Source organism: Alnus glutinosa, chromosome 2, assembly GCF_958979055.1.
Source record: "Alnus glutinosa chromosome 2, dhAlnGlut1.1, whole genome shotgun sequence".
In the NCBI taxonomy this organism is placed as follows: domain Eukaryota; kingdom Viridiplantae; phylum Streptophyta; class Magnoliopsida; order Fagales; family Betulaceae; genus Alnus; species Alnus glutinosa.
In genome coordinates, this window is record NC_084887.1 from 28,919,249 (window position 1) to 28,933,492 (window position 14,244).

The following is a 14,244-nucleotide window of genomic DNA, read 5'->3' on the forward strand; positions in this document are numbered from 1 at the left end:
GCTTGTCAAGTTTCTCATCACAGACATTTTTCCAAGTTTCAACTTGCTGGACTTGTTTGGTAAGGGAGGGAGAATTGTGGATAGTAATAAGAAATGATAGATTTGATATAAAGTAAAAATAATTATTAATGTGATATAAAGTTAGAATCTTTTCATGTTTATTATTTTTAGAAAAAGTGAAAAAGAAGAGAGAAAATTTTCTCACCCTTACCAAACAAACCCACTAAATTTCATAAATATCAGCAGTGTCTATACATGTCAATGTCAAAATCCGATGATCCATTAGAGTAAAAATGACAGGTTTCAGTTAGTACACGAGCATATACAGCTAGCCCAACAAGATACATAGGAATCTTAAGTCTTAATCACCTCCTTAATAAATGGAAAATATAATAATCAAACCAATTTGCTCAATTATTGAAGTTCAACACTAACTATTTTAGAGCATTTTGATCATATTTGCTACATCGATTCCATTTACTTGAAGTCAAATCTTATATGACAGGGGGGATGTGCTTCTAATTTGGGGTGAATTTTGTGATTTCTTTATTTCTTTGTTCTAATTTGATTCTCATTAACCAAACAATCACCTTAAAATAATTACACTTAACATATATAGGGGTATAAATTATTAAATTCCATACACAATTCATGGTTCCCACGAAATATAAAAAACTTGTTGTCACTTCATGCTGTCTTATATTGTTGATTAAGATCTATCATCTATCATCTATCACAATATTCTTATTCTATTACACCAAGTATATAAATACAGAAGAAGGTTCTGTTTATTCAGCGAACACTTATTCAAATAGATAACCTCCTTTTATGCACAGTAATAAGACAAGAGTATTACACTCATATCTATCCTATTGGCCTAACTTAACCAAAACAACATCAACCAATAATGGAGGACTTGTGGCTAATATCTTATATTCTTATATGTCTGAGGATCAATTTGAACCCTATCGTCCAAAATGGACCCTACTACTACTGCACTTTTCTTTTTCTTTTTTTTTTAATCTTTTTATACTGTTTTATGGGATTTTTCCCCCTAAGCAGACTCTTTATGGGACGTGATGATGGGTTCGTAAGAAGTTCTGAAACGCAAAGGACACGTGCCCGACGAGGAAGAAAAGGTGTAAGATGTGCCATCCATGCAAGAGGTCCAAGAAAACATGAAGAATGAGAGGACAGCGCGTGGCGGCTAAGTTCGGATGTCAGAGTGCGGCCCAATCGCCACATTTCGTGGAAAGAAAAGAAAAAAAAAACCTTGAAGCTTGACCTTCCCAGTTCCCACTGCAGCTCCTGGTTTTTGGGAAGTCCTTTTTCCAATACCGCTTTCGAAACAAAAGCCGGTCACCTGTTTCTGGATTTGGTTCGGTTCTACGGGCGCTCACTGCCCAGTGGTCTATGTTCTTCATTTTTTTAATTTTTAATTTTTTATTCCGTGAATGGTAATCTCATTGTTTGTTTGCTCGTAATCCAACTAAAGTAAAGTCTGTTTGTTAGCTCATTGTTTATGATGTGTTTTCACATCAATTTATCATATTTATTTTAAATAATAATTAAATAAATTAAATAAAATACAATACGGTCAATTGGTATAAAATTAGTTTTCAAAATAAAAAATATTGTAGTTATCTCAATAATAAAATCAGTACATATCTTCAACCCAGTCAAAAAAATAAAATAAAATATATATATATACATATCTTTCACTATCATAATGTAAAGGTTATAAATTTTGTTGTCCTGCACATGCACCTATAATTATTGAGGCGAAAATGTAAAATTTATTGAGAAACTTAAAACGTTAATATAGATATACAGTGTCTCTTCTCCATCAGGTCTTTAGTTCAAAATCTCTCAGTGCTACATCATTTTTGGGGCTAACCACTCGGATGAAGTCTGCAATTCAACGTCCTGATTCCGAGTAGTCATGGATTTGGGATCGAAGATTAGTCTGGAGTTGTCTATGTACCTCTGCACGCGGAATGGGCTCCACCGAAAGAGGTTTGGACCCGCGGTATCGTCTACCAAAAATAGGCACCCTGGGATACTCTGATAAAAGAAAAAAAAGATATACAGTGTTTCTACCAAAATAAATAAAATAGAGAAGGTGGATTTCCGGAAGATAAATGCTTTTATCTATTATCTTATCTTCCAATTTTAAAAAGAGAAACGTGACTTTATACTCTCTTGAACGTCCTTCTTCTATTATTTTTTGCTGATGTGGTATTGTCAATTCATGATTGGATTTTTTTCTTTCATTTCTAGTAAGATTGATCTAAAGATAAATTGAAAATATTAAGTTAGCAAAAAGGATAAGATAATACCACGTATTATATCTCTTTTAAAAACCAACAATTAGGTCTATATGGCCCACAAATCCGAAATCCAAATTCCATTATACCAAGTCCGTGTATAATAATAAGTGGATTGTTTCTCACAGAAACCAACTTGATGTATTTGATGAGCATTTTTATACGGCCCCAATCTATCCCATAAGCTTCAAATATGTAATGGGCTTAAATCTTGTGGGCTTGAGCAACACTGTGGTCCTATTTAAACTGAGAAGGGCCCAAGCAAAAAATTTGGAGGTGTAGGGTTTTTCGATGGACCCATCTCCGGCCTCCTTAGAGCCATAGTCTCTTCATACTTCATACTTCATACTTAAACCACCATTTGTCCATTTCAAGTCCTAAGCCTTAACCATTTCTTTTACTCCTTACACTCATCCCTTTTTCCCACCAATTCATCCTTTAAAACTTTTGTCCTACAAAAATTACCAAGTTGAACGCATTACCCTTATCCCATTAAATCATTGGGTACTTTTATTTCTCTCTCTTACCTTAATCACCCTTCAACTCTTAATTTATCTCATAAAGTTTCATCATTGATCTCACCATTTTCATAATCCAAAACGTGTTTAAGGCCCGTTTGTTTTGTCGAAAAATGTTTTCAAATTTGGTCACTTTCCGCTGCTTATTTGCAACTTTGAAAGTGGTTCGAAAAATATTTTTCGGCATTTGGGTTGTATGAAAAATCGTCAAATATTTCTTATATTTTCATATAATATGAGGAGCTGCGAGTAACAAAGAGACGTCAAATAGGAGTTACGGAAGAAGAGAATGTGTAAGAATCAAAAGGCCATCAGGCAGATTGAGATCCAATGCAAATATTGCCTGCTCATATTACTTGCAATTTGGGCATGTAATTGTGATCGAATAGCCCCAAAATTTTCCCCAAATTTTTTTTTTTCACAAAAAAAAAAAAATTAAAATTTTACCCCCTAATTTTTTTTTTTTTTTTTTTCGATTTGGTCCCTCTATATTTACAAGCCTGGGTCCGCCACTGCATAAACCATTTAACGCTTCATGAATGTTATTTTCCTTTATCAAATAAAAATATTTTTAGGCTGATCAATATTTTACGCATCACCAAAATACTCAAAACTAAGAAAACATATTTTTAAAAAATATTTTACGCGGAAATAAAACATAAGAACAAAGGTGATTGTTTGAGTACACAGCTGATATAGCCATATAGGTGGTTGTTTCATGATACGGTTGTTTTATTTTGGGTTTGCTGTAGTCTCATGCGTAATAGCTATTTGTGTACAAATAATGCAGAGGCCCTGTGACATGTGAAATGAATGAGTAATTCTAGCAGTAAATTACTCAAATCTAAGAGCTGAATTTTACTGTTTTCAAAAGGGTAACTTAATCGATTGGAGACTATGTTTCAAGAAGCAAAAATCACTAAAAAAAGTTAATTTTTATTACCACAGCATCTAATTGTATAACAATTGTATAGGACAATGCAAGGAGGAAGCTACATGGTAGCCCATGCCATCATGTTTTTCCCAATATTCCAAATAATTTTGAAAGAGAACGCAAGGAAAAGGCTGGCCAGAAGTAATCTTAAACCGCCATCACTCATTCATGTCCCGCTCGGATGAGATAAGATTATGAAGCTGAATGCAACCACGTGGCACTGCCATTGTGGTGAGTAAAGATAAGGCTCTCTTCAAAACCTTTCTCCCTCGTGTGGCTAATATGGCGTAGTGCCATCATTTTTATGATCCAACGGTCATGTTTTGCTTGAGATCAAGGCCATCTATCATTGACCACATAATCTGAAATACCCAACTCTACAGTCCACACCTTTATATATATACGAAGAGGGAGCAGGAGGTCTTCAGTTCTAGCTAGCGAGGAATTTTACTGATAAGGAGAAAGAAATGGCATCTTCGATGATTTCATCGCCCACCATCGCCGCCGTTAGCCGTGCCACCCCGGCTCAAGCCAGCATGGTTGCACCTTTCACCGGCCTCAAGTCCACCTCAGCTTTCCCGGTCACCCAGAAGAGCAACAGCGACATTACCTCGCTTGTAAGCAATGGTGGAAGAGTGCAATGCATGAAGGTAAGTAGTTAATTGGGAAACATTATCAAATTAAGTTAATTTCCATGTCATACGTATGCATGTCAGTGAAAAAGTCCTTTTACTTTTTGCAAGAGTTAATTTCTCCGGATTTTTGCTCAATAAAATGATACATATACCTATAAAATTCTAATAAAATGGTATTTAAAAATGTTTATATATATAATTAATTAGATTAAATTTTATTTTGTTGGTGCAGGTGTGGCCTCCACTTGGATTGAAGAAGTTTGAGACTCTTTCCTACCTTCCACCCCTCAATGCCCAGCAGTTGGCCAAGGAAGTAGACTACCTTCTTCGCAAGGGTCTGATTCCTTGCTTGGAATTCGAGCTGGAGGTCATTTTATAAGCTTCCTCTATCATTTTCTTATACCATATTAAATTAGAAAAATGCTACCTTATATATTTTTTTATCATTCTTCTATCATTTTTTTTTACTGATGTGGCATTGTTTATTTAAATTACTTTTTTATTTTTTTTATTAAAATTTATCTAAAGGTAAATTGGCAATGACAAAAAAAGAATGTACACATAGCACATCTCATTAAATTAACATTGCTATTATAACACTTTCTTTTACATGTGAGGTTAGGCGGTTTACACTTTCTTAATAAGTGAGCCGTCTAACATGTGAAATGTTTTATTGAAATGAAAGGTAAATGACGAAAATAAATAATGTTTGTGGATGCATGCAGCACGGGTTTGTGTACCGTGAGAACAACAGATCACCAGGATACTATGATGGGCGGTACTGGACCATGTGGAAGCTGCCAATGTTTGGGTGCAATGACTCGTCCCAGGTGTTGAAGGAGCTTGAGGAGGCCAAGAAGGCTTACCCCAATTCCTTCATCCGAATCATTGGATTCGACAACAAGCGTCAAGTGCAAATCATCAGTTTCATTGCCTACAAGCCTGCTGGCGTCTAATTTACTTAATTAATCTCTATATTTGTCCGCCGATTTAGGGGGTCGGTTTGTTTAAATTGCATGTACTGTTAGTTTGGCTTTCGAAGGACCCTTTTGTTTTTTAATTTCTCTTTCATTTGCGAGACAATTTGCTTTGTTTTGGATTTATGTTTTCCGGATTCCCGAAGGAATGGCTGAGATCCAATTAATAAAAGGGTGGTTTCTTGCCAATTTCCATAATCGTTTTTCTATTAATGCATGCAGCTACCTGCTTTTTAAAGTTTTCACTTCAATTTCATAGCCAATCGCATATATCAATCCTTTCAGTTGAATCCCCAAATTCGTTTAATTTGGAAGTGACTCGATCGAAGCAAGAATCACTCCAGGCAAATGCATCCAGTCTTGTTAATTAAGACTTCCTTTTAACTTTTCAATTAGAAGCTAGCATGATCAACAAGTTAATTAAGCTTCTAAACTCCGCCCGGTTAAATTTGTAAGAGTAATGTTATATAAACTACATTTTTATTCTACTACAATGCTAACGTAGTGGCTAGTTATATAGCTAGTTTCCAATCAACTCTGGGATCTGTCATTATTATTTTTTTTTGAAAAAAAAAACACAAATTTAAGAATTAGTTAACAATGTCGCATCAGTAAAAATTCAAATTAAGCTTAAGGCTTAGCTTTGTTAATTAAGATAGAGAAAGACAATTTATGAGCCACAGGTGAGCTTGTCATGGTAATTGATTGCTTGTAGTAGCTAGGGTGCCCCGTATAGCTGGACTCTCGACAGCTACACTTGTGGACATGACTTGTATGAGATAAAGCTTAGAGATAAGAAGTGGATGTTCTTTCTTGACCGTTGTCAGTATACATCAATATCGTAAATTTGAATAAGACACTGTGGAATCCACAGATCGAACCATATATACCCACAACAATAACACAGATATTATTCTAAAAAATAATAATAAAAATATTCGAAGTAAATTAGAATTGTAATTTGCAACTGCATGTAGCTTATATTTATACATGATTTCCATGCCACGTACGTACATGACAATTAAGCGAAAAATTGAAAGAAAAAAAAAATGCTTAGGCAACTATATGCATCGGCAGCATCGTTTTCTATCCATTTGAATTTGTGGGTTTTTATTTAACCTTTTGGAAGTGCATGCAGTAGGCGTATTTTCAGCTTGATATATTCTAAGAAAACATTTTGGCTGCATTGTTTTATATATATTTGGATTGCCCTTTTAGAGACTACGACATATATTTTTTATTTTCTAAATGATGTTTTATGTTTTAAAAAAAATTAATATGAAATGCATGCAGTTTAAGCTACGTACTAATAATTCTTTTCCTCAAATATTTGGAAAAATAGCTTTAAGGGCATGTTGGTTTTGCGTTAAAGAAACCTAAAAAGTACTTTTGATAACTAAAAAGGTAGGCCGGTCATCGTCATCAACGAGAGGTGTCTATGCGAAACTTTTCTCTTTCTCCCTCTAAAAATTAAAGCTATGTGATTATATGTTCTCTTTCTTCTGTCCTGAGTAAGCAGTTTTCTCTATGGGTTCGGTGTCTGGTTTTTATTATTGGATTGGTTAATGCTAGCTAGGTAGGCTAGCTAGCTAGCTAGCAAGGTTAATTTTATTATAATATAAATTAAATGATTAAATTCATCGCTTTCCATTAATTTAAACTTTTAAAATAAGTTGTAATTTAACATGGTATTAATTTTCTCTATATAACCTAATTAACATGCATGTTCTATTTATGAAAACAAGAATTTATTTTCTCGACGTCTATTTTACTTTTTCCTCCAATATTATTTAACAAACATTGAGTTCATGTATGGCTAATTTTTTATTTTTTTTAATGCTTTTTTCGCTTCTATTTTTCATGGGGGAGAGAGGATAGAGACATGGTCACATGGGGGTTAGCCGTTAGGTGAGTAAGCTTTGTAACGTTCATATTCAGAAAGTGAAGAAAGCAAGAGCTAACGAACAAAATTCAATATCAAATGAAGCAGTCGAAATCCATCAGAAAAGGACAAATGAAACGATAAAAGCAACAAAATTCTCAAAACTCTGGAAAAATACGTAGGCCTCATAAATCTTCTTTGATATATAGTAAGGACAAAGCTGGAATGATATATCTGCTCAGTCTGCGAGCCAAAATTTGCCCATACGTACTCTTTTTTTTTTTTTCCTAATATTTGAAATTGGGCAAGGGCTAGGGAGGGAAATTTGCCCATACTCTGAAAGCTTCTAGCTACCCTCAATTTGTTTCTTCCTAGAAACCTTATCAATATATATTGTGACCACATGGAATATTAGAATCCTAGTGAAAAATCCTAATGTTTTATTTAATCTTAATATTAATGAATAAAAAACATCGTTCTTGCTGCAATTAATGTGATTTGATTTTTGCTTCTTCTTCTTCTTCGTTGTTATTTTTCTTACACAGGTGCTGTGAATTCTAACATTGATCGAACTTCTTATATACATAAGGTAGTCTAAAGACATAATAAAAGTTCATCGATTTTCTAATAAATTATCTACCTGTAACGTACAGTAGTAGGCGTTTCCCTTGCAAAAAGTGGTTTTACTTAAGCTGCTGTTGGTTTGTGCATTCTTCCAGCCCAATCATCTCCATCCTACAATGCTCATCTTATTATGGTCATACCATCTATTTGGGTCCAGGTCTGATTCTTGGCTTGAAATCTTCCTGATCGACCACCTTCTAACCTAAGGAGATAACAAGATCGAACTGGATTAGAGGTTACAGTATGTGCTAATTATGATTTGCATAAAGTATATATAGGAGATTAACTACGGCTAATTAAGAAGAATATATAGGATCTTGGACTTAAAGTTTTGTGAATAATCATGTATAAACCAAGCTTGGTTAAACTGAACTTGGCCAAACTTATTGAATATGTAAGAACAGAGTGAGAGAACAGAGCGAGAGAAGTTTGGGAGAAAATGATTCTCTGATTTGTATTGAGTAAGTAAAATGATCTGTACATTACTTGCAGTATATATATACTGACTTACAATAACAAAATATCTGTTCTACAAAACAGAATTAAAAACTAATTACAAACTAATTGCCAACTATGCTAACTAACTATCTTCATTTATACGCACGTGTTTCTTGTGTTAATCTGAGTATTCTCCTCATGTTAATACTCCCCCTCAAGATGAGGAGTAAATGTTATAAAGACTCATCTTGGACACCAAAGAATGGAACAAAGAATATCCAAGAGCCTTGGTAAATAAATCTGCCAGCTGATATGTAGATGAAACGTGAAAGGTGCGAATGATACCCAATTGGAGTTTTTCACGAACCACATGACAATCTATGTCAATGTGTTTTGTACATTCGTGAAAAATCGGGTTTGTTGCTATATGCAAGGCAGCTTGACTGTCACAATACAGTAAGGCAACCTTAGGAGAAACAAGAAGATACTGGAGTAAAGTCCGAAGCCAAACTATCTCACAACATGTGGAAGCCATCGCTCGATACTCAGCTTCAGCAGAGGATCTGGAGACAGTCAATTGCTTCTTAGATTTCCAAGATATCAAAGAATTATCAAGGAAGACACAAAAACCAGTGATGGATCGTCTGGTGTCAACACAAGCGGCCCAATCTGAGTCACAAAAGGCTTTCAGCTGGAGAGAACACACTACAAGAAATTCGCTCATTAGCGTCGACCCTTAGTGGACGCTAAAAGTCCAAAAGTCGACGCTAATACTCATTAGCGTCGACTTTTGGACGCTAATAAGTCGACGTTGAAAGACCGACCCTGATGCTCATCTGCCGATCATCAGTGTCGACATAAGGGTCGACGTTGATGATCGTTTATTAGCGTCGACAAATGTCGACACTAATGGTATTTTCAGTCGACGCTAAAACTTATACCGCATTTATCAGAAGTCAACGCTGATAATAGACTATTAGCGTCAACAACTATGTCGACGCTAATAGTCTATCATCAGCGTCGACCACTGTGGACGCTAATAACCTAAAAAAAATATTTTTAATACCCCATTCGCGTCAACAAAGTCGACGCTAATAACCTAATTTTTTTAAAAAAAAAAATAAATAAATTGCCTATTAGGGTCGACTCAGTCGACACTAATAACATAAAAAAAATTAAAAAAAAAATTAAATTAAATATCCTATTAGTGTCGACTTAGTCGACGCTAATGCTCTATAAAATAAAATAAAAAAATATTTTTTTAAGAGGCTATTAGCGTCAACATGGTCGACACTAATACTCTAAAAAAAATTAAAAAATATATATATATATTAAGAGGCCATTAGCGTTGAAATAGTAGGCATAAACTAATATAGCCAAATACATTAACAAATAGTAGGCACTCATCTTTCTAACATAGCATTACTTCATAAACATGGAAAACAACAAAATGATTCGTCATAAAAATAAAGACGATCAACTTGGAAATGAATAAGAAATGCCAATGGAACTTGCACATATGGAGGTAGCTTAATGAGATAGACAAGAAACAGGGCATCGGCTACTAAGCTTCTTCGAACCTGCAGTTTATGACATTCAAATCCTCTATCTGCCCCAGGGACATATGATCATGCAGATTTTGTGATGGAATTAAATGATAGGATCATATTTACTTTGTAATGGAGGTCACATCTCGAACCCAATAACAAATTGTAGAGTTATTTGGACAAAATTAAATTTATATATTTTTTCCTTTCCAATTGGCTAGGCAGGTTCAAACTTTATTTATTAAAACCTAAGAAGTCCTAGGAGGAAAGGACAGAAGATGTGGTATAAGAACAAAATTATTAAATTCACCTAGAAGTTAAATAAAGCATTTATAATGATTCTGAAAGGCACTAACTTGATTGACATAATGAATAAACTTGTCCAATTGCGGGAACCATGTATGTGCATATTGGTACTTGAAATCTGTTCCCATGGTCCACATGATATGATTTGTGCAAGTAATGTTAGCCTGAAAAGACAAAACTAAGAAGTATTTCAGTAAGTTGTAACAAACTTGGACTCTCTCTTGCACAAAAATAGTGGAAAAAATTCTTCTACTGAGATTGCTATCCAACTTCATAATTATGCAATGGCACAAAGGAAAATAATTCAAAGAGTCTCATACAATGAATTGCTCCTTCATATTCCAATTCCCATATTCATATCAAGAATCAAGACCTTAGTTTTGTAAATAGCTGCATTTAAGAGAATCTAATGCACATAGAAAAAATTGGAATGTGTAAATAACTCGTGCCATCACTAAGCAACTTTGTTTATATTAGAAGAGTTTCGTCCTAAACAAAAATATACGAGTACAACAATACTCAAAAACTCTTCAATTTTTTTTTCTGCTTGGGATTACTGAAGTACAGATCTTTCTAGCCAGAATTATTCAACTTTATATTTGAATCTGAGTGAAAGTTAAACTCCTGAGTCTAGAGCCTCGTACTTGGGATTTCATTTCTCAGCTGGAGCCTAAAGTTGGACTAGTAGAACATATGCCTAATGAAAGAGTCTCTGGTGATTTGATTAGTATAATACATGATGGAAAAAAGAATGACACTGAAAGTGACGCTAACTTCAAAACTAAAAGGGACAAGGCATGTAGACCCATAGACAAGATTGATTCGTTTTTTATCAATAGACAAATAATGACAATTTCAACAATTTAGACAAATAATTGTTGTAGATCCTTATTCTCACTAATTTATAATTTCAACAGGCCAAGAAACCTGTAAACTAAAACAAAGCTCAATATAACTACAGCTTTTAGCTCCAAAAACATCTGTATTACCTGAAAAACATTATCCCGACCGACTTACATTGTACAAAACAGACCAAACAACGAAAGTGTCCAAATCTCAGAATCTGATCCACACAAACACATATTAAACATCATTAAAAATCCAGAAATTCCATAAAAGTTTGTCACATCCTAAAACCTCAGAACTGGGAATGAGAATATTATCAACTGTACATGCCAATTCTCAATTTAGGATAACAAAAACTAATTATAAAAGCCAGATATGTTATGTTACGTACCTATGTTAGACGTGGCAAGCGTGTGCAGGAAGCAAAAGAAGACCTAGCTAGGGTTCAAGGAGAGACTACAAGTGGCAGCTGAGGGCTAGGAATGGAAAGAATAGAAAGGAAATCCCACTAGAATAGGGCTATTGCTAAATAAGGAAGTTCTTTTGTAGAAAGAATTCCTAGAAATAAGGGATTTGGTGTAATTCAGTATTTTATATTCTGCCTTGTAATCTCTATATATAGGGATCCAGAATTATAATAAAATAAGCAGAAATTTATCAACAAAACAACTCTTAGAGTTGCTTGGGAGGCAAGGGTACCTCGAATACCCCATATCTTGTTCTATTCAGCCACCATAGGTAAACTCAGGAAGGAATACCTTGCTGCCTTACCTCTCCATAAACCACTCACCCGATCCCAAACACAAGACTGTAACAACTTGGTATCAGAGCCAAGTTTCGACATGGCCGAAAAGGATTTGAAGGCGCTCGAAGAACGGATAGCTAAGCGGATAACCAAACAGATGGAAGAGATGTTTGGCGCACTCTCCCTGCAGTTTCAGCAATTCCGTGCAGATGACGTAGCTAATCACGCAAGCTCGTCGAAGAATCAGTCAGGCAAAGGTGGCCGGTCTGATTCTGGGAACCCTTTCCCTAAGGTTGCCAAGTTAAACTTTCCAAAGTTTGATGGTTCTGAAGACCCAACCAGTTGGGTGTGCCGGGCTGAACAATTCTTTGAGTTCCAGGGGACTGCCGAGGAGGACAAGGTGGCGTTGGCAGCTTACCATCTGGAAGGTGAGGCACAATTGTGGTACCAGCTTTTTAAGGAGGGTGAGGAGCACGTCTCGTGGGAAGCTATGAAAGAAGGGCTGCATGTGCGATACGGCGCCACACAGTTTGATGATTTCTTTGGTGATCTTACCAAGCTGCGCCAGACGGAACGGTGCGAGAATACCAGGGACAGTACGAGCGGTTGCTGAGCAGGGCTGGCCGCCTTTCGGTAGCACAGCAGGTTGGCGGATTTATAAGTGGGCTAAAGGAGAACATAAGGCCGGAAGTTCAAGCTTCTCGACCCCCCACTCTCACGGCGGCAGTGGGATTGGCAAGGCTGTATGAGGCCAGGCTGTTGGCACAACGACGACCCACTAATTTCTACGACCCTCGGAGGACCATGGGCCAGGCAAATATACCGCCTTTACCATCCGCAAGCCTTACGCGGAACCGGTCACCGGTGATTAAGAAGTTGAGTTCGGCAGAATTGAAGGAACGAAGGGACAAAGGTCTCTGTTTTAACTGCGATGACAAGTTCTCCCCGGGGCACAAGTGTAAGAAGCTGTTCCTGATCGAAGGTATTTATGAAGAAGACATCGAACGCCCGAGTGAAGACGAGACACGAGAAACTTGGGAAGACGACGAGCTTGAGATTCCGGAAATATCCCTCCATGCAATTTCAGGCGTGCAAACTCCGCAGACGATGCGCATCGCGGGAACCATCCGAAAGACTCGGGTAATTTTACTGGCAGACATAGGAAGCACTCACAACTTTCTGAACACTGAATTGGCAGAGCAATTGGGGTTGGAACCAGACAAGCAGACGACCTTCAAAGTTTTGGTGGCTAACGGAGAAAGACTTTCCAGCAAGGGGAAGTGTTCCGTAGTACCGGTTTGGTTGGGAGGTACCTTATTTACGCTGGAGTTTTTCCTTATTGATTTAAAGGGATACGACTCAGTCTTAGGGGCGCACTGGTTGAAGATGCTAGGACCCATCTTGTGGGATTTTTCGTCCCTTTACATGAGTTTCCGATGGCAAGGGAAGAAAATCACGCTGGTTGGCTTGGAGGCACCCCGGAACAGGATGCTGGAAGGCCCAGAGATGCAGAAGGAACTGAGACGTAACGGTGAGGGTGTTCTCCTTCAGCTTTTCGCAGTGCAGTTGGGGGTTGAGCAGTGCTGCCCCGGTATAGACAGACTGGACCTTCAGTGCCTCCTACAAAGGTTCCAAGATATTTTTGCTGAGCCCCAGGGTCTGCCTCCTATGCGATCTCACGACCACAAGATTCCCTTGATGCAGGGCTCTTCCCCGGTCAATGTCAGACCCTACAGGTACCCCTATTACCAAAAGAACGAGATTGAAAAAATAGTGCTGGATTTACTCAACAGTGGAGTCGTCCGAGCAAGTACCAGTCCTTATTCCTCCCCAGTATTATTGGTCAAGAAGCATGACGGTTCGTGGAGGTTATGTGTGGATTATCGCGCCCTCAATCGAATCACGATCAAAGATAAGTATCCAATTCCAGTAATTGATGAATTGTTGGATGAATTGCATGGTGCACAATACTTTTCAAAGCTGGACCTCCGCTCCGGGTACCATCAAATTCGAATGAAAGAGCAGGATGTAGAGAAGACAGCCTTTCGGACGCATCACGGGCACTTCGAATTTTTGGTTATGCCCTTTGGCCTCACCAATGCCCCGTCCACCTTTCAATCCTTGATGAACGACATCTTCCGAGATTATTTACGTAAGTTCGTTCTCATTTTCTTTGATGACATACTCATTTACAGCAGGTCTTGGGAGGATCATTTATACCACTTAACTTGTGTCTTCGACATTTTGAGGACTAACCACTTGTTCGTTAGAATGGACAAATGTAGTTTCGGCCAACAGCGGGCGAATTACTTAGGCCATTTTATTGAGTAGAATGACGTCGCCGTGGATCCTGCCAAAATCCAAGCTATGCTGGCTTGGCCGAGACCCTCCAACATCAAGTCTCTTCGGGGCTTCCTTGGACTAACTGGCTACTACCGAAAGTTCATCCAACATTATGGTACTAT

General features: G+C 37.0%; 1 protein-coding gene across 1 annotated transcript; it reads left to right on the forward strand.

Moving 5' to 3' along the window:
• The first annotated feature begins 4,195 nt into the window (after positions 1–4,195).
• Positions 4,196–5,589, forward strand: LOC133859255 (ribulose bisphosphate carboxylase small subunit, chloroplastic). Its single transcript, XM_062294591.1, has 3 exons — positions 4,196–4,429; positions 4,647–4,781; positions 5,140–5,589. Exons 1-3 carry the CDS (start codon positions 4,247–4,249, stop codon positions 5,368–5,370), a joined length of 549 nt encoding a protein of 182 aa, XP_062150575.1. The 5' UTR covers positions 4,196–4,246; the 3' UTR covers positions 5,371–5,589.
• The last annotated feature ends 8,655 nt before the right edge of the window (positions 5,590–14,244 follow it).

What these genes read in the sequence shown, in the direction of transcription:
- LOC133859255 (XM_062294591.1), top strand. Translation starts at nt 4,247, where the DNA reads ATGGCATCTTCGATGATTTCATCGCCCACCATCGCCGCCGTTAGCCGT. An exon ending in GAAGAGTGCAATGCATGAAG is followed by an intron (nt 4,430 to 4,646) that starts GTAAGTAGTTAA and finishes TTGTTGGTGCAG; the next exon opens with GTGTGGCCTCCACTTGGATT. An exon ending in GCTTGGAATTCGAGCTGGAG is followed by an intron (nt 4,782 to 5,139) that starts GTCATTTTATAA and finishes GGATGCATGCAG; the next exon opens with CACGGGTTTGTGTACCGTGA.